We start from the raw sequence: 27,996 nt of genomic DNA, 5'->3' as shown, positions 1-27,996 counted from the left end.
CGGCTGCCACGAGTGAGTCTGTTGACAAATGGCTAGCAAAAGCTGGTTTGAAAATTTGAAAACAAAAACGGGGGGAAAAAAAAGACATACACAGCGTTGTTAGGCATGGCGGGTTTGAACGTGCCTCTTAACTCCTCCATCCATTTCCTGCTCATAAAACTGTAGTTATTGTCTATAAAGGGTGTTAAAGTTTGTGGGTGTTTGGAATTGATTAATTGGATTTCCAAATAATTCTATGAGAAAACTTGATTTGGTTAGAGTCTGTTTTGGTTTAAGTTGGTTGTTAGGCATGGCGGGTTTGAACGTGCCTCTTAACTCCTCCATCCATTTCCTGCTCATAAAACTGTAGTTATTGTCTATAAAGGGTGTTAAAGTTTGTGGGTGTTTGGAATTGATTAATTGGATTTCCAAATAATTCTATGAGAAAACTTGATTTGGTTAGAGTCTGTTTTGGTTTAAGTTGGTTGTTAGGCATGGCGGGTTTGAACGTGCCGTTTAACTCCTCCATCCCTTTTCTGCACATAAAACTGTAATTATTGTCTATAAAGGGTGTATGAGAAAACTTGTTTTGGTTAGAGTCTGTTTTGGTTTAAGTTGGTTCGTCTGCATGACTATAAGTTACACTTCCTGGCCCACAGTGAATGTGTACCAAGTGGGTAAATAGTACACCTCAGTGCTTTTCTGATGAATCATGAGTACAAATACGTGTACCGTAGACCCCTAATACAGACGGAATTTTTCAGCTCTCGTATTGGATCTCATTAGGATGCGTGTGGAAGAAAACACGGACACGAAGGAGCTTTCCGAAGATAAATAAAATGTGTCGAGTTTAGACCGAAAGACAACCTCTACGTGTGAAGAAGACGTCTGCGACGGCGGCGGCGGCGATTCCAAATCTGACAGACGCCAAATCCCTTTCAATAAATAAACAGGAGCAGTCTCTCTTGTCCCCCCCACCCCCATGCTTCTAAATGTAGGCCAAAATCAGCCCGAGACACACACACACACACACACAGTCTCTCTCCATAGCGCATCACTTCAGGCTTATCCTAATACACCATGAAGCTCACAGCAGCATATATAAATAAGCGTTATCATATGTTCACACACGTGATATCGGCTTTAAGTCAAAAAAGCCCAAACATACTTTTAAGTCGTCTCTGAATTTTTTTTTCTGTGTAAAATATACATGTGCAGCTTCCTCACAGCATAGATTTATATTTATTTATATTTTTATATACACTCAATGTCGTGATCTGTCATGTTAAAATGGCGTGAAGAGGCCAGGTGAGCTTTACTGCCACCTAGTGTACAGTCGCTGCTGCACTCCTGCATTTATATGTTGTCAACACTAAGATGAGCGCCATTAGCAACTCACCTCCGCATGTACGGAGAATTGTCGGGATGGAGGGTCGATTCGTCGAGCCATCTCCTACAGCGACCCCCCCCCCCCCCCCCCCATCACTGACCCGCATTTTGCTTAGCCGTCAGCATCATCGACGCGTTTACTTTTATGCACGTGTCGCTTGACTGTGCCCGCTGGGTTCCCAGGCCGAGCCATCTTAATCCCGTTAATGTCGTCCCTCGGGTCCTCACCATCACCTTTTCCTGCTTCCTGTTGTAGTCTCGTGTAACTGGGTCACGTGACCTTGTGAAGTTAAACTGTCATTTTTGTTGACTCGCGACTCGTTTTGAAAACAAAAGCCAAGTCGCACTCTAACGAGGTGGCGGTGTAATGACCGAGAAGTGGACTGATCTCTCCGGGTGTTCTATTCATGCCCTACTTTCTCTTCCCGGGTCGACGGAAAGTGGGACGAGCGAGGAGGAAGGAGCGAGGACTCCAAAGGGCCTCGCATTGAAATCCGTATTCATATCAAAGGCGGAAATAAACACACGGATTGTTTGTCCAAAAAAGGGACCTTAACCACCCCCGTAGGAAGCTGCTGATCACGGAACGTGGGCGGACGTGCACTGGAAGTGCTCGGCTCGCTGTTACATAACCCTGGCTTCAAGGCGCTCCTTGTGGAGCACAGCGAGGAGGCACGACACGTTAAGAAAGAATCATTTATTCATGATTGACTTTGCTGGCTGGAAATGCTGATGTCGCATTGTGTGTGTGTGCGTGTGTGTGCGTGCTCCCTGAAAGAGGGCACAGAATCAACTTGTCATCACTTAGCTGTAATTGTGTAACTGTACACGCTGTCCCCCACTGCCCGCCCGCAGCAACGGGAGGACATTTGGAGGCAAATAAATCTACTGGAGGATGAAGGAGGTTGCTGCTCTTTGTTTGCTCGAGTGTGAACGCTGTCATGTGTGTGAATTCAGATCGCTTGGATGGTCTCAGCCCCCCCGTAGGCTATTCGCATTTGTCACTTTTCCTTTGGTTAAACCCTATTCTGCTGCGGTTCCTATTTAGTGTAAACCAAACAAGCAAACCAAGACTGGTTGTAGAGTATCGGGTGTCTCTATAGATATTGATAGACAAGTACAGTCATCCCTGATAAATAGGATTTTTCTTTTACTAACCCCAAGAGCACACACTCTGGTATATTTAGTGTAAATTAAAAAAAAATTGGAATGGAAAAAATAGAATTTGGGGGGAAATTATAAAAATATTTATTTATTTATTATATTAGTATTATATATTTTTTGTGTCCTGGCCAGCCACTGTAAAACCAGAGTAAAATTTTATTAATTTAATTTAATTTAATTTACCTCCAGAAGATCGATTTCAGATCAACGTTTGTAATAAAAAAGGTTGTTGTAACACATGGATGAGCTCCATCTTAATTTAATTTAATTTAATTACTTTAATTTAATTTAATTACTTTAATTTAATTTAATTACTTTAATTTAATTTAATTTAATTTACCTCCAGAAGATCGATTTCAGATCAACGTTTGTAATAAAAAAGGTTGTTGTAACACATGGATTAGCTCCATCTTAATTTAATTTAATTTAATTTAATTTAATTTAATTTAATTTAATTTAATTTAATTTAATTTAATTAATTTAATTTAATTTAATTTAATTTAATTTACCTCCAGAAGATCGATTTCAGATCAACATTTGTAATAAAAAAGGTTGTAACACATTGATTAGCTCCATCTTAATTAAATTAAATTTAATTTAATTAAATTAAATTTAATTTAATTTAATTTAATTTAATTTAATTTTATTTAATTTAATTTAATTTAATTTAATTTAATTTAATTTAATTTAATTTAATTTAATTTAGGGGGGTAGTAGAGAGAGACAATAGTGAGTATTAGTTAGAGTAGTAGTTAGAGTTAGTATGTTCTCTGTAGGCAGCATTATGAATTATCCTCACTGACCTTTTTTGCAGTACATTTAGCCAGTGAAGATTGCTTTTATAGTTATTAGCCCATATTTCCACTAGGATTGGTTAACTACGTAAGCATAAAAGTGTCCAGATATCCCTTTGGGATAAACTTTGATTCAGATGAACAGACTCCACACCAAAATCATCCTAGAGAGAGAGACTCCAAGATATTTGCAGGCTGCATCACATCCTCTCGTCGGTGATGTGAATTCTTCTGCTCCTGTGGCCTCCAATGTTACCACACGTTCTAAAAATACAGCCAGAGATGGCTCATTCCAGCATGTGCATGTGCGACCACAAACGCAGCACAATGTTGTGACGCTATCTGTCTCATGAGTCCCTATTTTCTATCACTTTTTTTCCCCTCGGCTTCCTTAAAGAGTCTGTTTTTTTTTTTTGTCCGTTACCAGCTGTTGTAGCGTCATCGTCACGGCGGCCGTGAACAATCAAAACACGATTGAAGTGTTTTTCTGATTTCTGTGCTGCTCTCAGTCAAGTCTGTTATTACAGGGAGGAGGGTGGCCGCTTCCTGCACAAGCGGAGGATGCAGCTGCAGCACGCACACACGCATGTGTGAAGTGCGGGGATCGTACCCACACCCACCCTGTTCGGGACTTGGCCCTCCCTGACAACATTTGAACTTTTTATGTTTCTGTTGTTTCCCGGTCGTCCTCAAGAACTGACCTGCTAGCGTGTACACCTTTTTCATACTCCAAAACCAATTTCGGATCGACATTTGTAATAAAAAAAGAGGTTGTTGTAACACACGGATTAGCTCCAGCTTAAACAGCACTACCCTTCTCTCTAACTGCCATTGTTCTATTGCAACGAAGCCAAGAAATTAATTATTCTGTCGACCACATCTGTGAGGTCAAAGGCCATGCATTGATAACAGTTGTGACATCACTTCCTGTTTGTTTTTGGGTTTTTTTTTTGCATACAGGACGTCCTGGAACAGTTGTTTGTGTGCAAGATATGTGGTGACATGTCATTGAATGGGAAACCATGACAACGACTGTAACAACAACAGTATTGTTTGTGTTACATCTCTCCATCCATTCATCCATTCATCCATCCATCCAACCATCCATCCATCCATCTTCTACTAAAATCTTCTAAAAGGCAGACTAAACCCCGGACTGGTCGCCAGTCAAGCACAGGAAACACATCATGAACCACATGACCACACCAGTACTGAGCGGGGACTCAACCCACGTCGCCCGCAAAGGAAGTCCGGCTAGTCTAGGCCGCTAAACCAGTTACAGTCGGCCAGCACAAAACAAAACCAGTATCAGACAATGGCTAATGAATGGCCGATGTTTTATTAGAAGACGTTTTTTTTTGTACAACAAAGTGATTATTTATAACTCAAGAGATGACATGCGGTTGTTAGCTTTACTGGCTGCACGGAACTACGCACGCCTGTCGTTTTGCTAGTTTAAGCACACACACACACTCACACACACACACACACACACACACACACACGGTCTGCCAGTAATAGCAGCATATTGAGAGTTGAGTCAGACGACTCTTTGCGTGGAGGATAAAACGAGGCCCGACTGGCTCTTTGTTCCTCACGCGCACTGTTTAAAATATCACTTCCTGTGACCTTGCGACCCATGATGCAATGCTGCCGACGTGGCTCCGATGCTGCCGAGATTGTGTCGTAACTTCGAGGCGTCACGTTCAAGTTGGTCTGCGCGTACCAGCTCAAAATCCAACCACCGGAACTGTTCCTTAGGTTCCAAACGGACTCGGCGGGTCAGCAACGCACGGCTCCAGAGCCGCATGTGGCTCTTCAGCGTCTTTGTTGTGGCTCCCTTCTCAAACATCTGCAATGTGAGCTATTGGAGGATTCTTTCTCTATTTTTTTGGTCAATATTCAGACTATAATGAAAGCGAAAGAGACTAGTAGATAGACTAAAAGGTAGTCCATGTTATTTTTATTGGCCATTTTAAAAAAAAAGTTGTTTTGTTTATTTATTGAAAAGCTTTTAACATTGCAATTGCAATGTTAAATACTCTAGAATTTGATAAAAGCTTTTAACATTGCAATTGAAATGTTAAATACTCTAGAATTTGATACCGCATAATCGCATTATAATGCAATATATTATCATTACATGAATGAACAAATAGTCTGAAAGTAATGTTGTCACATAGCATTTCTTAGCAATAATTTGTAGGACAATTATCGTCCACCAAAACTGCGACAGCACACTGTCAAATATCACATACTCAAGTACACAGTGTATATTGTATACTTATTCAAATGTGCTGACAGAAGTACTTCATTTGAGACACAGCCTCAGTCTGCCTGGGGGGTGGGGGGGCTAAATAATCAACAGCAAGTGAGAGTCACGTGTGACAGCTTTTATTTTGACGGCGGTGTTTTACAGAAAGGAAAGGGATGTTTTTGTAGCCTGCAGAGGAAATGAACTCCTGGTCTGCGAGCGAAACACGTGATGTGAGCTCCTCCGCAAACAATGTGACAACATCAGTTACGCCTCATTACTCGACAATAATACGCAGCGCAGAATAGGAAGTGATGTCATCAAGGCCACTGCGGGTTATCTCACTGACATGAAGCGCGAGACGGCAAATAGAATTATGTTGCGTGGAGGTGTTGCGGCGATGATCACACACTGCATATGAGATTGTTTCGTTATTGTTCCTATGCTTTAAACATTAAAATTAATGGAGCATCACTGTGCGTGCAGACTTGTCTAAGAACCGTCTGTCTGACGTCCCCTCGGAGGTCTGCCATCTGGTCGCCTTGGAGATGCTAAACCTGTATCACAACTGCATCAGGACCATCCCCGACAGCATTATCAGCCTGCAGTCTCTCACCTACTTAAACCTCAGGTACGTAGCGTGACGATGCTAACGAAGCGCCGTACGATTGACTATATGCTACAAAGATGCACGCTTCTTTTTGTCCGCAGTCGGAACCAGCTGGCCTCGCTGCCGGCTTGCCTGTGCACGTTGCCGCTGCGGGTCCTCAACGCCAGCAACAACAAGCTAGTGAGCCTCCCTGAGAGCGTCGGACAACTGCGCCGCCTCATGGAGCTCGTAAGCAAGACCACATGCTACACACTTATATAATATGACATGTATACACCATTTAAGGGTCCATTGGGACTGTTTGGGGTGTATACGCTGTATGTAAGCAAATACAATCTTTGGCTCCTTTGGGAGTCATGGATCGTGCCAAGGAGAAGACAGAACTTGAAAATCCTCTTCGGTCATGAAATCTCCTGCTTGGGAACACTTGGCCTTCCCAGTGGGATATGTGAATGGACAAAGTGGATAAGATGAAGGCAGTATCTAGAATGGGGCTCAAATTATAATTATTATATTATTATATTATTATTATTATTATTATATAAAATATAAATTATAATTATTATATTGTTATATTTTTATATTGTTATATTATTATTATATAAATATATAAAATATAAATTATAAATATTATTGTTATATTAACCCCGCTGAAATTGAAAATGAATGAATGAATATTATTATATTATTATATAAATATATTATATATTAATTATATAATAATTATATTATTATATAAATATATAAATTAGAATTATTATATTGTTATATTATTATATTATTATTATAATTATATAAATATAGAATATATAAATTTTATATATTATATAAATTACATAAATTACTATTATTATATTAACCCCGTCTCTCACCCTAAGACAGCTGGGATAGGCTCCAGCACCCCCGCGAAAGCAAATGAATGAATGAATGAATGAATATTATTATATTATTATATAAATATATAAAATGTAATTTAGAATTATTATATTATTAATATAATTATATAAATATATAAAATATTAATTTGAATTATCATATTGTTATATTATTATATTATAATTATATACATATATAAAATATAAGTTATAATTATTATATTATATTATATAATTATATTATTATATAATTATATTATTATATAAAATATAAATTATTATTATTATAAATATAATTATTAATTAGGTGCTTTTAATTTGCTTCTTTTCCCCTGCTATTACACTTCTTGTCATTGTTGTCATATTATGGCATATATCATGACAATGACGTACACGCTCTTGGAATTCTCCAAGCATGAAGCATTAAAAAAAAAAAAAAGTTGTGTCTTCCCCTGCAGGACATCAGCTGTAACGAAATCACTACTCTTCCTCGACACTTCGGCCGTCTGCGAGCGCTACGAGAGCTCAACGTACGGCGGAATCTCCTCTGCGTCCTTCCGGAAGGTGGGTGTGATTCAGGAGTTAAAGTTTCTTTGCTCAGTATCGTTGTTGTTTTTCTCTGTAAACAACCTCAGATTAAACATGAGCAGAATTGGGCTAACTGGGCCAAGAGACTAAACTCCAGCTCAGACTGAGTCCATGTTCCCCCAAGTCTCTCCAAATCCTTCTTCACCATCTAGAACCGACGTTGTCTTCTAGGGCTACATCTGCTTCTGGTTGTTTGTTTGAAGCTAATTCTCCACAAGATTGGTGCATCATGGCGAGAAGGAAACAGTCAGTGAGAGTCAAGAACACTTGAAAAACAGCTAGTTCTTCCAGCTGGGACCGAGCCCCGCTTATCATGTAATCACGCGCGGGTTCCTGAAGGTTCATCCAGCTTCAAGGCTTTGGATTGGATTTATGGTTTGATTTTTCCCTAACTGGGAGCATGCTGGTCCCTACTTATGAGGACCATCACTGCCTGATGAGCGCCATACGGGGTTCTAGCGAGGTGGACCACTGGATGGCAACCAGGTGAAGGGAGGGTTCTCTCAGATAAGACCACCATCGGGTTTTCTTTGACTTGGAAATGCCGGCCATTGTAGGAGTAAAATGAACATAAACAGGAAATCTGTTCCCTTTGCTATCCATCCATTTTCTTCCGCTTATCCGGGTCCGGGTCACGGGGGCAGCAGTCTCAGTAGGGAAGCCCAGACTTCCCGGTCCCCGGCCACTTCTTCCAGCTCCACCGTGAGGACACCAAGGCGTTCCCAGGCCAGCTGTGAGACCTAATCCCTCCAGCGTGTCCGAGGTCTGCCCCGGGGCCTTTTTCCCGGCTGGGCATGCCCGGAAAACCTCACCAGGGAGGCGTCCAGGACCCTGTTCCCTTTGCATCAGATAAAATCCTGGAACTTTGAATCAATTCACACCCATCAACAAAAAGTCTAACATCTTGTGTTCCTCCGTGCAGACCTGGCTGACCTTCCTCTGGTCAAGTTTGACTTCTCCTGCAACAAGGTGTCGACTATCCCGGTCTGCTACAGGAAGATGAGGCAGCTGCAGGCCCTCCGGCTGGAGAACAACCCGTTGCAGAGCCCGCCGGCGCAGGTACCTCCATCTCCACTCTCGTTGCGTCCACAGCAACCTCCATTTGCTCTTGTGTTGTCCTCAGATCTGTTTAAAGGGCAAAGTGCACATCTTCAAGTATCTCAGCATGGAGGCATGTCGCAGTGAGAAGATGGCCGATGCTCTCTACCTGCCCGTCATGGAGCGCCTCAGTCTGTCACGTCCTGTCGTCGGAAGGTTAGTTACGTGAGCAGATGTTTTGCAAAATAACGGTAGAGGGAGAAAAAGAGGAAAGGGGAGGCGGGAGTGAGAAGCACCATATCCGAGGATGTGGAGCTCTGGAATGTCCGCCCACATGAAACATTCCCAGCACGTGGGCAGGGAAAAGGTTGTGGTTTCCACTACTGTACTTCCACGTCGCCTGTGGAGTACATTCAGTACGGCAAAACGCAGTACCGGCAGCCGGGACCCGGATGTTCCACTAAAAACGCTGAAATCGGCAAACAATGTACTTACCGCTCACGATAATAGGCGTTAGGAGGCATATCCGAATGGGAGGGGCTAACTCAGGGGTGGGCAAACTACGGCCCGGGGGCCACATCCGGCCCGCCAAGTGTTTGAATACGGCCCATTTTCATTTAAACTCAACATACAACCTGGCATCATGGCCTGAGCCAACCTTTTGATGGTTGTATCAATTTCGTTGTTTGACATGGTCTGTTGTTTACAAAGTGCTCCTGAAAAGAGGGACACAAGCACATAATAATAATAATTATTATTATTATTAGATTATTAGATTATTATAATTATTATTAGAACTATTATGATTATTATAATTATTATATTAATGCTAATTATTATATTAATTATATATAACATTATTGTTATATTTGCATATTTTACATAATAATAATATAATAATTATTATTTTAATTTTATTGTAATTATTATAATATTTTATTATTTTTAAAATATTTAAATATAAATATAAAATAATAAATAATAATAGCAGATTGCATGACAATTCTACAGATACAATAATACCAGGTGGACTGTTACGTGTAAAATATATAGTCTGCCCCCCCCCCCCCCCCCCCCCTGTAAATTTTGTCATATCAATGCTTAGATTAGAGTGAGTGTGAGAAAGAGAGATGTGTGTGTAAGATGTGTGTGTGTGCAGCGTGGAGGACATGGACCAGCAGAGGAAGCAGGACAGCGACTCGGGAGTTGGCAGTGACATCGGAGACAAGAGGCTGTCGGCAACGGAGGTACGTGCTAGCGTGTGTGAGGTTTTGTGTCACTATAACGTTTCTTGCTTGCGTTTGTTTTTTTAACGTCTGGTTAATGCGGCTGTCACACGTCCTTCTTTGTCATTCCGAAATGAGCTTATCCGTCTGTGGAATTCCGCACGCCCCCCGGTTATTTAATAGAGCACTCCCCATTATCAAGTCAGGCGATAATAAATAGTATGTTTTATTTTTACCTGCATGACTCCTTTATCAAACTAAACTGCGTGTTATGTACGTATTATCCCGAGAGCCTCTCCCTCGTGTTTCGACCCTCTCGTGTTGCTAAAATAAGGCATTCGAATATTAGAAAGTGCCATAAGTATGATCGGTAAGTAATGCGTCAGGATAAAGCTGCTATTGCATGCTTGATGTAGGGAGGGGCTTCAAAATGACGTCTCCGGGGGTCTTGATGCTAGGATACAAAGGCACCGGTGGCGTCATTAGAACTATTTAAAAAATATTTTAATATATATTTTAAAATAAATAAATAAATGAAATATTTTGATATTTTTTTTATTGATTTTTTTTTTTCAAAAAAGATCTCTGACAAATTTCATATAATTAGGCAAAAGCAGGCTAATAAGCTAGCCAATAAGCAGGCTAATACTAGCCTACTACTACTACTACTACTACTAGTAGTAGTAGTAGTAGTAGTAATCATTTATAGAAAAAATAAATAAAAATATTTTGATTTTTTTTTTACAAAAAAAATCTCTGACAAATTTCATATAATATACTACTACTTCATATAATATACTACTACTAGTAGTAGTAGTAGCAATAATCAGAAGAAGAATAATGATGATAGTAATAATAATAATGATTATGATATGATTGATGACTGTCCACTGGACAGAATGGTTGCATAGCTTGAGCAGCAGTTTTTTGCTGTGTAGATTGTGTGTACTTGTGTACATTTAATGGTGGCCTAAAACTATTGAGTATCTCTACTAAATATGTACAAAAGTGGAAAAATTATATCCCGCATCTTGTTCCTTATTTGCTTTTTGAATATTTTGATTTTTTTATGTCTACTACATTCATTCCTGTGCATCTCCAGGGAGCTAAGCCGAACTGAGTGACGCCCCTGAAAGGCACAAAGGTCAAATCGGGGTCACGGTGTCTCTGTTATTGTTGTTTGTCTCTTACAGCCGTCAGACGAAGACAGCTTGAGTCTCAACATCCCCATGAGTCACATCACGGAGGAGGACGGACTGAACAAAGACGACTCCAGCGAACACATCAGCTCTCTGACAGGTAGACACACACACACACACACACACTCATAGAGCTCAGTGTGTCTACCATAGCAAATGCGGTCTCCCCAGACGCCCCACTTAAATAGACTTCAATCAGCATTAACCAGGTCAGAGCAGTTGGGAGAAGCGCGTGTTGTCTCTGAGACGCCGCCGCACGCGGAAGGGAGGTGGCAACTGTAAGCTCTGCTTTGTTAACATGTAGACATAAATAAAATCACATTATCGGTCCCAAAGCCCCCCCCCCAAAAAAAGTCCATATGTGGTTCTAGGTTACGGTGTCTCCCGTTGGACTGCAGTCTATTTTGGGTGGCGGGTTGCGTCTAATTGTCTTCATTTGCATAATTGGCCATAATACATATGCATGTATTCGATGCTGTCGGCTGAGGAATAACATTGTTAGAGAGACAAACAGTGAGTAAAAACTGAGCTGCCTGTGAGTGCTTTCACATGGATGGATGGCTAAGTGGCCCACAGCCGGACCCGCTGCTCCTTGACTACAGCGATACGATGCACTTTTGTCTAAGAGTCTTCAAATAATCCCAGAAAATGTCGCTAGATTTGTCGCGAGTCACTTTTTTTTTTTTTGGAAGAGAGTGGAAACAAGTATGTAAATCGGCAATAATGATCCCTCCTGCTGTATTTTCTTATTCTCTGCCACACCAGGTGCATATGAGGTGCATCACGATGCATACCGCTGCCTACTTTAAGTTTAGAGAACAATAAGCTACATTTCCAGGCAGCAAACTGTGGCCTCATTAGGCCTATTTTAAAATTAAAATGTTCTTAAGCCCTCCTAAATAATTTGATATTTTTTCCGGATAATTTTTTTTTTTTTTTTTTTTTTTACAAAAAATCGAATTTTTCATTCTCATAATTTCATTCATGTAATAGGGCAAAAGCAGCCTAATTAATAAGGCTGATAATAAAATATAATAAAACTAGCCTACTACTAATAATCATTTATAAAATAATAAATAAATAATAAATAAATTTAAATATTTTGATATTTTTTTAATTGATTTTTTTACAAAAAAAATAGTATATAATAAAATAGTGGTATTATAGTATATAGTACTATTATTATATAGTAGTATAAAATAAAATATAGTAGTATAATATAATAATCTAATAATAATAATAATAATAATATATAGTATATATATATATATATATATATATATGAATTTCATTTCAAATGAAATGAAACAAATGTCTCCCATCACTCATTAATAGGCAAACAAAAGTCCTGCATCTTTTCCGAAGTCCGGCGTGACATCACACATGATGATGCTTTAAATGGGGTGTTCGGAGGCACGGAATACTTTGGTTCAACTCCAAATTGGGGCATTGAACATCGACGCTGGGATTTAACCGGGGAAATGGTGACACGTCTAATGTATCCTGTCTACTGTAATATGAATCAAATGTCAGCCTCAGCGTCAAAGCGTCCTTTTGTACTCGGCTGATGCTTCCCGCCTTTTTCTGTAATTCCAGACCCAAACTCGGAGCCGATCCGCCTGATCGAGGAGAGCCCCACGGAGGTGCTGAAGGAGCAGTTGGCCTATCGAGACTCGTCGCTCGGCAGTCGCTTCATCAGCTACATCAAGGCGAGTCTGCTCTTCCGATAACGTCGCTCTGAGGGCTCGTTACATAAAGCTGTCAACCGCTCCTGTAACGCATGATTCCCGGTTAACGGTTTATGCCGAGTGGACGTAAGCACCCAGCGCTGGATGCTTACGTCACCGTAGCAACTCTTCCTTTACCAAATAAGGACGAAAGACACAACAGCCTGGCGTGCTTGTAAAGTTCTTCTTGCAGCTGGAAGTCGTTCTTCTCTCCTTATGAGAGGGAGACAGCAGATTACTCAATTGTCAAAAATATTGGGACACAGGTTTTAGCCCATCAGATGCTGGACTCGACTCCTCAGCCGACTTGTACACATTTTTCATAATCCGCAAGCATTTTGACACTTGATTATGGACAAATGAGAGCCACAAGCAGAAGAATGAATATTTTACACACACTTCTTGAGCACGCTAATGTCATACGGGTAAAATGTAGGCCTGCCAGACACTGATCAGGGCAGGTTTTGCGTGCGAAAAGGCTCAGCGGCTCTGTCACGCTTCCATTTCCAGACAATACCGTTTGATGCTCGCTGTTGGGAAACTAGGACACGCCGTCTCGCTGAGAAATGACGCGTCCGAGTGGCAGACACTGATGTTTATATCACCATTGAATGTGTAATATAAATCATCATCATTGTTAATAGGCAGACGTTTAAGGATGTTTAATATGTGTTCGTAAATCACTAAAACGTGTGAGTGTATTGCCATGGTTGTTATTGGCACCACCTGCTGGCCGTGCAGCACAATAACAGTCCTCATATGGCTGTGTATATAATAATATGTAATGTAATAATATAATATAATAATATATACATATATGTATACATGTTATAATTAATTTATAATAATTAATTAATTTGTATTAATTTAATTATAATTAATTTAATAATAATTAATATTTTTAATTATGTAATAAAATAAAAACCACAAATAAAAATATGTAATAAGTAAGAATAAATTAAAGAAAAATAAATTAAATGTATACATTATATTCTAAAGAAGTAACTGTATATTTGCATTTATTTTTCAAATATTGCATTACAAATCTTAATTAATAAAGTATTATAAAAAGAAGAAAATATGTATACTTTGTATCGATTTATATGTGTTTAATAATTTAGCACGTCGTATGAATATTTGAATGATTATATTTAATAATAATATATTTTGCCAAGTGACTTTTTACTAAGGCAGGATAATAACACAATTGCAATACATAATCATAATTTTTTTCCTTAACATCCCTGCGTTATTCATTGAGAAATATATGAAACATTTCAAAATGGCTTTGTTCCTGAGCATTGGTAATAAAGTCATGTTTACATTTTGTGGGAAAATGTGGCGTTCCTCAGAGATACGTTGCGGTGTCCCAGTTTTTGTCACTTTTTTTGTGCGCACGGCTCAGAAAGGCAGATGCCACAGACGCCTCTTTGTTAGCACCAGTGATCTCACGGAGATCTCATCGTGATCTCAAACACACCACCAATGGCGTAGCGGTAGCGAGGCAGCAGCTGGTTCTGAGGTGCGTCTTTGTTTTCAGGGGCGGACGGCGGTGGACTTTGATGAGCCGCTCAGGATAGACGAGGACTCGCACTGGACAGAGCAGCGGTGAGAAAACCATTTATTCTCTCATGTCGGTTAACTCCAACTGGAAGCAGGACGTGTTGGATTTGTGATTGGATTTCGGAATGTTCTTCTTAAATACAACTTTCTTTTCCAATGCCTTAAAAATCCCCAAATTGTCTGAAATATCATGATTTTTTTTGAAAATTTTTTAAAGTGCAATTTTGTGGCTGTGTAGTTACAGGCCAAAGGTCACCCATGACGGTGAGCTCCACATCGAAATGATCAACCAGCTGAAAGAGGCCGTGGAGCTGCTGCAGGATCCCAGCAGGTCAGAACAGATCCAGTCTGGCTTTGACTTATCTGCCTGCTTTTTGTATTCCGGAATAATCCAAATCATCTTGTGCGTGGTTCAGGATGACCTCGGAGCAAGAAGACCTGTGTGGGGTCCAGCTGTACCCCGTAGAGATGGTCACGGTGGAGGAGTCGGTCAAGTAAGTCCGCACAAAGGCTTAATAGTTTTTATTTGGATATTTTGTGTGTTTCCAAAAGTAATTAAGGTCGTTATTGACCCTGTATGCTAATTAACCCATGTAATCACTCCATATTGTGTCAATACAGTAGATCCCTGCTATTCGTGACAATGGCAAAAATTAATGGACGCACCCATAAAATGTCTTAAAGTCATTTCCAAATTCCTTTTTTAAAACCTTTAACATGTTTAACGTGTAGCCGACAACATGACTTCACTGCTGTTGTTGCCCAAATAGTGAATTTAAATCCAGCTTATGTATAAAAGACATCCAAACAACACAACATGTCAACACATGAAATATTTCAATATTGAACAAAGCAAAACTTGTTCTCAATCAGAAATCACTCCACACTCTTTATTGCAGGAAAGCAGGAAGTGAACAAATGTAACAGTTACTGATTGTAAAAGTACCAGATGGAGGGGTAGGATTTAATAAGCTTTGCTTCTTCCTACTCCTTTTGGACATGTGGAACTGTGAACTGATTATGGGATGCATTCAATTGTAATCTGATGCATGTTCAATTGAAATAAAACCATTACCATTACCATTACCATTACCATTACCATTACCATGCTCTACAAGTATCATGAGGGCATACAAAGTGATATTTACGCACAATTACCCATGTCTAAAAAAATGTAAAAAGCCATATATTCCCGCCGCAAGGCATGCTGGGTAGATTACGGTTCTTTTTCCACCAAAAATGTTGCCGTGTTTGTCACATTTTTGCTAGATTGCAAAATGTTGAGGAGGTTGTCAAAGACGTAAACAAGGACCAATGTTTGATTGTTCGTAGTTCATATTGTTTCATATTTCATAACATGGCGCTGAGTTGATTTCCAGCATATGATGCTTTATGTTGCTGCGGATGTGTTTTCGTTTCGTTGCACTTTGAGCAAGTATGTTGTTCTGTTTGATGCGGCCCTTCTGACAATGTGACCCAATGTTTTTTAGTACAGCATCGTGAGTTGATGGTGGTCTTCTCGGACAAGTTTTAACTGGACTGCCTTGTCTTTCAGTGGGCAGGATAGTGACGACGGCGCCACGACACCAAAGGTGAGTACACCATGCATACAGAGCAGCGAACGTGGGGGAAGACGGGGAAACGAGTTTGCAGGATCTTCGCGGTTATTTGTTCAAGTGCACGGAATGCCCGATGATGTATTTGAGAGGCAGGAAGTGGAGTCGAAATCTTTAAAGCCTTAAGAGTGTGTGAAGCTCCGACGAACGCCTCAACGGTTTGCTGCCTTGTGATGCAGCCTCACACGGAGGGAGGTGGCTATGAGTTCCAGAAGAAGAGACAGATGATTCTAGAGAAGGCTCGCTTTGAGGCCCAGCTTGCGTGCCGGGAGTATGAATGGCACATGCAGGTAAACATGGCGCCGAGGCGGCGCATCCTGTCTTGGCCTGGCTTGGCCTCCATTGCGTCTCCCAGTAAACCTGACGCCGGTTTACTGGTGTGTCCGTGTGCTGTGCTTTGTTTGTGTTAACACTGAACTGACTTTTTTTTATTTTTTTAGTACTAGAACGCTTACAGCTCTGTTGTCATGGCAACACGGTTTGGACGAGTCTGGATATGCAGCATGTGGTGTTGTGTTAGCATCGGTGCTGGTAGCATTGCTGTTTGAGCAAGTCTTGATCAGTCAATGTTTACCTGAATACGTGATTAGCTCAGGCAGGTTTTTGACGCTTTATTATTGTCATAAGGTCCCCCCACCCCCCCACCCCCACCCTGTGTTGGTGTTTTACATAATGCTTGCTAAGGCCATTATGATTGTTAGCTGCATTTGTTTTTTTGTTGTTTTTTCCAATTATACTGACAATGTCATTTGGAAAAATGATTACAAAATAAAATAAATCGTTTTTTAAAATGACATTTAAAAATAAAATAAATTCATATAACTCACATAACATTCACATAACTAATAAAACAATTAAAACACTTAAAACAATAAAAATAGCATTTTATATAGTGTAAAATTATGAACATGTGTTTATGAAAATTCAGTTTCTAAAAAAAACAGGTAATTCTGTTTAAAAGTTCTGAAAGTTTCATTTTCAAAAAAAATTTAGTTCATAAAAAATCTGCCTGTAAAAATTGAGTTTATACAAATTTCAGTTCACAAAAATTACACTTTTTAAAAAGGAGTTTATAAAAAAATTCACTTCCTAAAAATTTAGTTAATAAAAATTCACTTCAAAATCCAATATATAAAAAAATACTTTAAAAATATGAAACTTTAGCTTAAAAAAATACAGTGCATAAAAAATGATGTCACTAAAAAATAAATTTAGGAAAATTCTCTGAATTTCAAATTATTATGCAATTAAAATTTCAGCATAATTTAATGTCAACAAAAACTCAGTTCACAAAATTCCAATGTAAAAAAAAATAATTCAGTGATAAATTCAGTTGCAACGAATTTGGGTGCTTTTTAACCTTCATACAGCTTCTACTGTCCGCTTATCCTTACAGTCGTGGAAGAAATGATTAGCCCGGCCTTCAGTTTATTTGTTCACTTTAACGCCTGGTACGACTAAAGGTACAATTTTACAAATGCTGTATCATTTATGATAGCAAAAATAAGAGCATATATCAAGCCATTTCCATGGTTTTCTTGACGATAACCAAAATTACTGAAGTTCTTACATCAATAGCTTTACCATTGTACTGCATAAAACGCTGCTTTCAGGCATTCCGTGTTGTTGTGTTCATTGTATTCTTCAGGTAACTTGTAGTACTTGTACTTGTAGTAGTACCAGCCATTCAAATTAGACGGAAATTGAAGAAACAAAGCTGTGCTAATACTTTCTTCCATGACAGTATGTCCACATCAGCATAGTACATAGTACCTTAAGTGGGTACTGTATGTATGACTCTATATGCAGTAGTGTGTCTGTGTCTGTGTATTATCAGCTTGCATGAAAAACTACTTTTTTATTTGTGTTGCCATAGCGATGGGACCGCTCTCCCGGTGGAATGACCGCCGTTTCCAGCCCGCCGTTCGGACTGAAACCTCGCTCAGGTGAGTTGAGATGATTGACACCCCGTCAGTAGACAACTAGAAGTCAGGGCCCCCCCCCACTCCCTCCCTGCTGTGCAAGCTAACGTGCTAACTGCTTACATCAGAATGTTAAAAGTAGCTTTGCTTGTCTGCCGAGTGTGTGGCGCCATGGCAACCATCTGGTCTCTGTTTGCTTAGCGGTGCTGCTAATAAAGCTAATAACATGACACGGACATGAAGATTGTCAACTAATATTTTTTTGTTTTTTGTGTGTGTGTGTCTTTTCGTGTCGTATCCCATTTTGATATTTTTTAATGTTTCTTTTACGGCTCTTGCGATGATCCGCCGCATGAATTTTTACCCACAATGCATGCCAATCACAACCTGTATCTCCTCATGACCTCCCTGTTTGCAACCACCGTCCTCTCGTGGTGTTTCTTGGATGTAGCCCCGCCCTCGCTGCCTTGCTCGCCCCCTCCCTCTCCCTTCCTTCTCTCGCAGGCCCCGCCCCTCCTCAGAGCTTTATGCCGTAGCCGTGATGACGGAGGCGTACTGGACCGCGGTAGGTCCCGGACCAAAAGACCACCAGGGAACTATGTTTGAATTTTGGGTTTGGAGTTTCAAGAATTGGTATCGGTTTGTGTTTTTTTTTGTGCTTTTTGATCTTCGCAGGACGTCAGGAAATATTTTAGCTTTATAGAATGTTCATACACAAATTTTTCCAAGAAAAATGTATTTCTTTGCAATCCGTGTCATCCGCAAGCGTCCTCTCACGAGCGCGTTTGAGCGTGATAAGACGATGACTAATGGACTGTAATGGGTTCAGGCCTCGGGGAGCGGGACAACACTCGCATCTTCATCATCACTGCTCCTGACCTCATTATCAGCCAATCATCTGCGTGTGTTTCGTGGACCGGTTTGACTTGCGGGGGTATTTCACTCTACTCGCCTCGTTTGAGTTATGATGATGATGATGATGATGATGATGATGATGATGTTGGTGGTTGGGTAGATTGCAGAGTGACTTGACAGTCAGCAGTTCCAAAGTCTCCCCTTTAGGGTCTTCTCACTTGTGAAAAATAGCCGCAGAAGTTCAAACAAAGTGTGGCAATTAGCATTTAGCAATTAGCATTTAGCATTTAGCGAGGCTAAATGTAGTTTTGACTGTGATTTACAATCAGCAGTCTGGAGCGTCTGATGTTCTCCTTTTCCGGTAATGGATTCGGGACTACACGGTTAAAATATGCACATTCAGGAAGTGAGAGTACACAGTATACTACTGACGTGTACTGATGGAAGTATTCCATTTGAAATACACCGTGTATATTCCTCACACATCAAGAACTGCGCATCTGAGGGCTGTCTCTCCTCCCGTTCTTCTCCTCATCCCCCCTCGCAGTGTTCCTGCGGAGCCACAAAAGTCTGGAGTCCGTGGACCCTCAGTTCACCATGAGGAGGAAGATGGAGCAACTCCGAGAGGAACTGGAGCTGATGGAGCAGCTTAGAGATGTGAGAACGTCCACGATCCCCCAGCGCGTGACCGTTTTTCCACACCTCCTCGTCCTCTTCCCCCGCAGAGCATCGAGAGCCGTCTGAAGGTGGTTCTTCCGGATGACTTGGGCTCCTCGCTGATGGACGGCGTCGTGCTCTGCCACCTGGCCAATCACATCCGGCCGCGTTCTGTGGCCAGCATCCACGTTCCGTCGCCCGCGGTGGTACGCCCCATTGCCGAGGATTTTGCTTTCTGTGTCAAAACACAACCTGTCAATCAACCTTCAAATCCTTGAGTGATGTTTTCTTTTGCAGCCCAAACTCAGCATGGCCAAGTGTCGCAGGAACGTGGAGAACTTCCTGGATGCCTGCAGGAAGATCGGTGTGCCGGAGGTAAGATGCCGCCTCGTCGCGACCAACCGCCTCGCTGAACTGGGCGTGTTTTTTGAAATCTCTTCACTCAGTAGTTGAGTCCAACTGAGACATTTAGACCTTAAGCCTGGGTTATGCTCCTGTACCGGTCTGGGTGACTATTCTGGGTTTGGGGGGGGGGGGGTCAACATGGGGGCATAAACTAGGCTTTTACGTGTAAAAGACAGCATTACTCAGATGCCATGCAAATGTTGCCCCTAAAGTGGCTGTGATGGGCGTCACATGGTGTCTGAGGATTATAATTAGTCGTTAAACGGTCTTAATAATAATAATAATAATTGTTATAAAATGTATTCATCATTGGTGCCTCAGTTGGCCTCTACGGTGGCCCGCTTTGACCTTTGAACCTTTAAAAACAGCCCAGTTCAGTTCAGTTCTTGTAAAGTGTGTGAGCTCCTCGGCCGCCCTGCAAAACCGCGCTGGGCGATGACCGGCACGGTTTTTAGCAGGACCGCTGACGATGGCGTGATGACAAAGGTGCGATGCAGGCCGGGAGGAAGGCTGACGGGTTTAGGCCAAGACCTCGCTCAGTCTTCCTCGCAAGGAGGCCTCGCCGTCGTGTCATGGCTGCTTCGTCCATCAGAGCGGCGGCTTCCTGTAAGGTGTTTGTCTTGATGTTTTGTTGCTGTAGTCAGTCTTCTGTGGAAAAGAGTTGGACTTCATGTATGGAAGAAGTATTTGGTATAGTATATGAATAATGCTGAATGTCGGTATGTTCATATATTTAAATCAATAAATAATTCAACAGTGAGCATAAGAAAACATTACCATGCGCGACGCTATGCGTGCACGCAGCATAGCCAATTCCCAGAACTGCTGTAAGAAAAATCCAAAAGTCAAAACACAAGGCATGCTCGCTCAACCTTGACTCTGTAATAAACACTTACGAGATGACACGATGCAAGAAATTGGGTAGACAACATCGAGACGGGACTTTGTTTTGGTTAGTGTCCATTTTGGATTCAACTGTATTGAACGGTTTCATCAAAGTCATATGCGGCGTTCATGTTTTTATCTGACGAATCTTAACTACGACAGCTTGGAAATATAAAATACTATAAAATACAGTCATGATTGAGTGATGATGGGAACGCCGAGTGCAGGTTGGATTGCAAGGTTTACGTAAAGTACTTCATGTGTGGTTCCGATCCTGTTTCGCACACTCGCACTTCCGTAACCGTAGCCCATAGTCTGACTTGCGGCCGCCCTTATCTGACGAATCTTAACTACGACAGCTTCTGCTTGGACGTTAACTCAGATGACAAAATACAGTCATGATTGAGTGATGCTGGGAACGCCCAGTGCAGGTACGATTGCAAGGTTTACGTAAAGTACTTCATGTGTGGTTTTGATCCTGTTTTGCACAATCGCACTTCCGTAACCGTAGCCCATAGTCTGACGTGTGGACGCCCTTTTCCTGCGAGACAGATTTTCCCTAAACGAGAAATGTAAACCTTGTAATGTCTCGGGATCTCGTGTACCTTAAATAACGCTGGAGTCTCACTGCTTTGAGTCACATGACTTCCTGTCTGCATTCTTCAGGCTACTCTTAATACGCCGTGTTGACACCCGCTACGCTGTGCTCTGGTGCTAATTTGTGCGACTTCGGAGGCCGAATGTTTTGTGGAACTGACGTTTACATTCAGAATCGTGACATCTCTTGGACAAAAACATGGAGGCTACTTGCTAGATATCGTCAAACGTCTGTCCTTGTTCTGTGCTGGCCTGTCGATGACCTTTGACCGCCGCCTAACTCCCCCACCCCCACCCTGCAGTCAGACCGTCCCGCTAACCGCCCCTGCTGTTTCCCGCTAGCTGGCTACGAGCTGCACCATGCTAACACGCTGCTAGCCTGCCGCGCTGCTTCTCCCACCAGCCACCTCGCTCTTCGCCGGCTGCCTACCGGGAGGCGAGAGGAGAGGCCGCCTTGCCCTCCGTCCTCCCCGTAAGCATCCCTGCCTCGTGGCCATGGTTACCCCGCCTGCCCCAGCGACCCTCGACCTCTGTGGTCATTTCTAACTTCCTGCCTCTTCTTTCTCTTTTCACTCTCCGGCTGGATCCTCGTCCATCTCGTCACTCCATCATTCCTCCTTATTTTCACTCTTTTCATTCATGGCCTCTCCTTCCTTCCTTCCTTCCTTCCTCCCTTCATCACCCCCCGTCCTCCTCTCGGGGGCGCCAGTCTTCGCTCTGCTCCCCCTATGACATCACCCAGCGCCGCCTGCCTCCGGTGTGCGCCACCGTTGCGACGCTGGTGGGCTTGGACGCCGTCGCGGCGGACGGAAAACGGGAGGAGGGGATCGCGACTCCGGGTCCCGCCCTCTTCCCACCAGAAGCCCGCCGCTCATTGGTCTCTGTGACCACTCAGACCCCGCCCCCGACCTGGCAGCCGTGGGACCTCATTGGCTCCAGCCTGGTTCACGTCCTCTGTCTATTGCTGCTGTTGGTCGTCTACGTTTGGAGCGAGCTGACGTAACCATGACGACAGCTTCCCAACGGCCCCTCCCATTTTTGTACACAGGCTCGTGTGATTGAACTAGAGCGCCTACACGGTTATTTCCTTGTAATTTGGGGGATCAAACATGCGTCAAACAACATGTGAGGTCCGTGCTTACAAACGTATTTCTCTGCACGTTAAGAGGAGAGTTTCGCACAAGCTGCCTCGTCGCCCTTAGAAGGAGGCGGAGACTTAAAGTGCCTCAACTTGTGCACCTTTACAACAATTATACAATTATGTTCATCCTTATGATGAAATAGGAACCATCGCGCACAAGGGGTAATATTTTTTTACATTTTCCAGCTAGCTTTTTTTTAATGTTTGAGTATGTAATTATTTTAGTACTTTAAGCAAGTAGTTCCAGTGACGTTGTTATTTTTGTTCCTAGCATCTGATGTTAGCATCAGATCTTAGCTTGGTTCTACTAATAACACTTCTGTGACTTTAAGAGTAGATATAATTCAGTGTTTTGTTTTTACACATCATTTCCATTTTGAACTTTTGGCCCACAAAGTGAAGAATCTTACCGCCATGTCTTAACAGCACAACATTTGGTGTGCTAGCTAACTCGCTAGCGTAAGAAGGGAATCCAACCCAATATGGCCGCCAGGGGAGTGGGTGGGTGAAAAGAAGCCATATTCCAAGCGTATTCCTTCATCTTTTACGTCACAACAATGTGAACTTTGTCCTTGAAAACTTGAACTTTGAATTGCCGGAATAAGAATCTAGTCTTGTTAAGTGGTTTAAGCTAATTTACAATACGACTGTTTATTAAGTTTGTTTTACGAATGTATAAGATGTCAGAGTACAATAGTTATATCATAGTTAGCGATTTAAGCTATTGTCTTAATTTAGTCTTGCTGTGATTCTCATGTGTATGATGGCAAGAAACATTTTCTTCTTAGGAGACTAGATGATACGCTAGCTGTGCGCTAGCTAATGTGACGCTTGTCAAGGCTCTTTTGGAGATGGCGCTATTAAAGACAAAAGACTTTCAGGGACGTTCTGCCGTGTGCCGTTTTAAAAGCTCTGAAGACAAACATTAACACGCAATAAGAGTTCATTTCATGTCCGATTCTGATTTTTTTTGGTTCAAATCCAATTGTTTATGTGGTTGTTTGCATTACCAAAAAAAAATGTGAGTTGTTATATCTACAGCACAGGCCTATTTTCATGACTGTTTATATTGTAGATTGGTAATGGTAATGGTAATGGTAATGGTAATGGTAATGGTTTGATTTCATTTGAACATGCATCAGATTACAATTGAATGCATCCCATAATCAGTTCCCAGTTCCACGTGTCCAAAAGGAGTAGGAAGAAGCAAAGCTTATTAAATCCTACCCCTCCATCTGGTACTTTTACAATCAGTAACTGTTACATTTGTTCACTTCCTGCTTTCCGAATATAGTTTAAGTTTGTTTGTTTTGTTTTGTTTTTTTGTCACGTTCCGAAGTACGAGGTGATATGACCATACAATAACATTATGGGTACCATGGTAACTGTCAATATAGGGATATGTATAGCGCATGACTCTCACAGTGATTCTCACAACTATGAATGGAAACGTGGAATTACGTACTTAACAAAAAAGTAAACCTGAATTTATTTTTTTCTTAATTTTTTTTTGCTAGCACTGCAAACCTTCACTGGTCTCTCAATGAGCAATTAGAATATACACACAAAGTTTAAAAATGGCTTTAATTTACATTTTACACGACGAGTGGTTAGCACACAGGCCTCACAGCCAGGAGACCCGAGTTCAATTCCACTCTCGGCCATCTCTGTGTGGAGTTTGCATGTTGGCACGTGGGTTTTCTCCGGGTACTCTGGTTTCCTCCCACATTCCAAAAACATGCTAGGTTAATTGGCCACTCCAACTAAATGAATGTGAGTGTGAATGGTTGTTTGTCTGTATGAATGAGGTTCAATGCAAAAAGAAGACCACAGAGCGAGGGCAACGATAGGGATAGTCCCGCCCTTGAACTGACTCTCCAGCCAATCAAAAAATTAAAGCATTAGCAACTGAACGGACTGATTTGAGGGTATTTTAGGGCTTGTTCATTCTGTGAAAAGAACCAGTTCTTTTGACCCGTTCGTTCATGACCGACACACCACTACTGCTTAAGATCCAACAGTCCCAACATTTTTCCAATTTTTCCATCGGTCTTAAAATTTAGATGGGAACGTGTGCGGGCACCCTTGAGTGACATCATATCCTGTTGATAATACCTTTATAATGATCATTTATAGATCATTTATACCTCCTGGGCACTGAGGGACACCATACAGTAATAAATACTAATAATGAAAGTAATGATTATTAGTCTGTGCCCCCCCCCTCGTGTTCCACAGGACAAGCTGTGTCTTCCTCACCACATCCTGGAGGAGAAAGGCCTGGTGAAGGTGAGCGTCATGGTCCAAGCGCTGGTGGACGAGGTGCCCCCCAAGCAAGGCCTCCAGACGTGAGCTTTTGACGGACACGTGCACGCCACACGCTCACGTACACGTACGTTTTTTTTTTTTTTTTAATACCCTCTCTTTTGGAAACGGACGCTGACTGACTCTCATTGGAGGAAGAGGGTGGAGCATAGCAAACCAAGCCCCTCCCCTCTCACTTGTCCAGGTCCGGAGAAGAAATGTTTCAAAGTAAAAGGCATTTCTTTTTTCGTGTCAAAAGTGGTAACAACCGCCGGGTGGCATTTTAATTTTTGCACATGCATTTTCAGGAATTGAACATATCTAAAGGACAAAACTGCTGTTGTCGGCAAAACAACTAAAACACACCAACACTGTGACAAGTCTTTGGGACTGACTTGTAAACTGATTGTCCGAATAGCGTTTTAGCTAGTGGGCGTGGCCAGGCCAGTGTCTAGCGCTTTTTACAAAAGAACCATTTTTGTATGTTTGGCAAACGTGCAAACCACCTTTAGCCGCCATTTGTATTCTAAGGCAGATCTATTTATTAGAACACGCCGGCGCCGGAGGAGTCTTTGCGGTTGTGTACATGCTTGATGAAATATTCCAAAAGTATTTTTCTCTGCTAATATATTTTTGTGACCATGGTGTGTTTTATAAAATTGTCGTTTCTGTGGAGTCGCTGAGCCAGTGTGTGTTTTCCAAAAGTTGTAACTTTTTTTTTTTCAGATGCTTAATTGGTTTCCTGCACTGCCAGTGAACTTTTTATACAGTATTTTATACAGTATATGTTTATACTGTATGCACTTTTCTTATGTTTTTTATTATGTGCCAAATCATGGCGGGGATCCATTGTTTGTGGAGACAATACACAAGGCGACAATGGATTCCCTGTCAGTTCAATTTCCTTCTGTCACGTCCTCTGGGTCTGTGCTCTTTGATGTTGTTAAAGCAGGGGTGTCCAAAGTGTGGCCCGTGGCACATTTTAGGTTTTCCTTTGGTCCCATCTACGCTTGGGCATCTCTGTGTGGAGTTTGCATGTTCTCCCCGTGCATGCGTGGGTTACCTCCGGGTACCAGGGTGTACCAAAGTGAACTGGGATAGGCTCCAGCATACCCCAATTAAGGATAACGATGGATGCATAGTAGCATAAATTTGAAGTTCATTCATTCGTTCATTTTCTACCGCTTTTCCTCACGAGGGTCGTGGGTGTGCTGGAGCCTATCCCAGCTGTCTTCGGGCAAGAGGCAGTGTTACACCCTGGACTGGTGGCCAGCCAATCACAGGGCACATATAGACAAACAACCATTCACACTCACATTCATACCTATGGACAATTTGGAGTGGCTAATTAACCTAGCATGTTTTTGGAATGTGGGAGGAAACCGGAGTACCCGGAGAAAACCCACGCATGCACGGGGAGAACATGCAAACTCCACACAGAGATGGCCGAGGGTGGAATTGAACTTTGGTCTTCTAGCTGTGAGACCAAAAAAATAAATAAAAAAAAAATTAATTGTAATTAAGAAAAATTATGGTGGAGGAAAAAGTTATAATTTAATGGGAATAAAGTCAAAATATTATGGTAAAGTCATAATTACGAGAAGAAAGAATAAAAACAAGAATAATGTCAAAATATTTAAGTGCATATCTTGCATCCTTCTGATTTTTCAGTCTATGATCCACTGGAAAAAGTTAGGACACCCCTGATTTAAAGGGACGATTAATGGCGGCCTCTGCCGGTCAGGAAGAGAAATCGCAGCATTAGAAAATTTGAATTTGTTTGCTCTTTTCTTAAACAGGTAACCTAAAAGTGTAGTATTTTTTTTTATTTCATTGTAGATTTTTGTACTTTATTATACAAAAATATGTGTGACAGCCAACAGTGTGTTAGTGTATTAGACATTTTACGTTCCAGCGCTTTGAACCCATATGGGCACCTTAACACTTGAAATGAGTGACAGTTGAGAAACATTCTGGAGTGGTTATCATGTGACTAACATCCCCAAAATGGCAGCCTTGTTTTCACAAAAGCTATTTTAAAGCCATTCATTAATTGTAATGCTCTAATTGGGTGTTAAATACTACAATTCAGCTGACGTGATGTATTTCTCACAATACTAACTAAGCACAAAATAGTGACAAGTTGTTATTTTCATATAAGGAATGCTTTTACACCTAAAGTAGTACACGTTTTTGATATAATTAGTAGTTTTGTGTATGTCTTCTACGGTAAGTTAAGTACAATTGGCTTCTTTGTATTCTAATAGACAGCAAGTAAATTATGGCGACCTCTGCTGGTAAAGACGACAAATCGCAGCTTTAGATTTTTTTTTTTTTTTTTTTTTTTTTGCTCTTCACTTTTTTTTTATTTTGCCCGTCATTCATAATCCTTTCGAGACATGAACACATACAGTATGTATTTCTCTTTTCTGTGTGTTCTAAATATACAAAAAGTTAAAAAGAGGCAGTAAGAATGCACGTAAACCTGGAAAAATAAACTCCAAAAACAATCAACAATGAGTCGTTTACATATAATGTGACAGGCATATTAACGCACCTTCATAAACATTGTTATGCCAAATAACTACTTTACGAGCGTAATGACCTCACACCGACTAGCTACTAGCCTAGCTTCACCACACGCTTGCTAACGCTAGGAGTAGCGGTCGTTCCAGGATGGAAGTTCCGGTCATAAAATGACCAAAATACAGCAAAATAATGTAATGTTATTATGAATGCATCTGACTGTGGACGATGGGCAAAATTCCCCCTCAAATTTTCCTTTAAAGGTGCTGTCTGCCTTGGTTAGGTACGGGGTATGCTAACGTTATAGCATTGCAAGCCATGCTCTGTTTGTTATTATGTTTTATTATGTTTTTTTGTTTTAACTTTTGATCACATTTTATTGGTGGGAGAGAGCAAACAATGCAGTACGTCGCTGCATTTTACTTCCTGTCTTTTAAAAGAATGCAGATGAACAATAAGCAGTTTAATATCCAAAGCTAAAAATTCAAACTGCAATTTTTTATATCCCCCCCCTAAATGTTCACTAGTGTTGCTGGTCACTGTCCACTGGAAAAAAAAAAAAAAAAGTATGCCCCCCGTGTTTTTAATTCTTATTTCAAGTAACAAATAACATCACCAATTTTTTCATTGGACGTCAACGTGGCTTTTCACCTGCAGAGGTGACGTTGAGGAACAAAGAAGG

The 27,996-nt window shown here is 41.2% G+C and overlaps 1 protein-coding gene across 4 annotated transcripts in view; it reads left to right on the top strand.

The window, feature by feature from the left end:
- lrch1 (leucine-rich repeats and calponin homology (CH) domain containing 1) overlaps positions 1 to 24,904 on the top strand; it is a 29,971-nt gene extending 5,067 nt beyond the window's left edge. The window contains exons 2-19 of one of the 4 annotated variants that reach the window (XM_058081879.1): positions 6,067 to 6,211; positions 6,292 to 6,418; positions 7,524 to 7,629; positions 8,576 to 8,712; positions 8,777 to 8,907; positions 9,851 to 9,938; positions 11,111 to 11,216; positions 12,713 to 12,825; positions 14,384 to 14,451; positions 14,645 to 14,737; positions 14,823 to 14,900; positions 15,962 to 15,998; positions 17,899 to 17,968; positions 18,396 to 18,509; positions 19,347 to 19,456; positions 19,525 to 19,662; positions 19,754 to 19,831; positions 24,723 to 24,904. In XM_058081879.1, the coding sequence (XP_057937862.1) occupies positions 6,067 to 6,211; positions 6,292 to 6,418; positions 7,524 to 7,629; positions 8,576 to 8,712; positions 8,777 to 8,907; positions 9,851 to 9,938; positions 11,111 to 11,216; positions 12,713 to 12,825; positions 14,384 to 14,451; positions 14,645 to 14,737; positions 14,823 to 14,900; positions 15,962 to 15,998; positions 17,899 to 17,968; positions 18,396 to 18,509; positions 19,347 to 19,456; positions 19,525 to 19,662; positions 19,754 to 19,831; positions 24,723 to 24,836 (1,853 nt within the window). In that variant the 3' untranslated portion in view covers positions 24,837 to 24,904. The other 3 variants (XM_058081877.1, XM_058081880.1, XM_058081878.1) reach the window with 3 other exon arrangements.
- Positions 24,905 to 27,996: the final 3,092 nt, after the last annotated feature.

Source organism: Doryrhamphus excisus, chromosome 9 (genome assembly GCF_030265055.1).
Source record: "Doryrhamphus excisus isolate RoL2022-K1 chromosome 9, RoL_Dexc_1.0, whole genome shotgun sequence".
Taxonomy (NCBI): Eukaryota; Metazoa; Chordata; class Actinopteri; order Syngnathiformes; family Syngnathidae; genus Doryrhamphus; species Doryrhamphus excisus.
The sequence above is the reverse complement of the archived record's forward strand: the minus strand, read 5'-3'. Positions and strand labels throughout refer to the sequence as shown.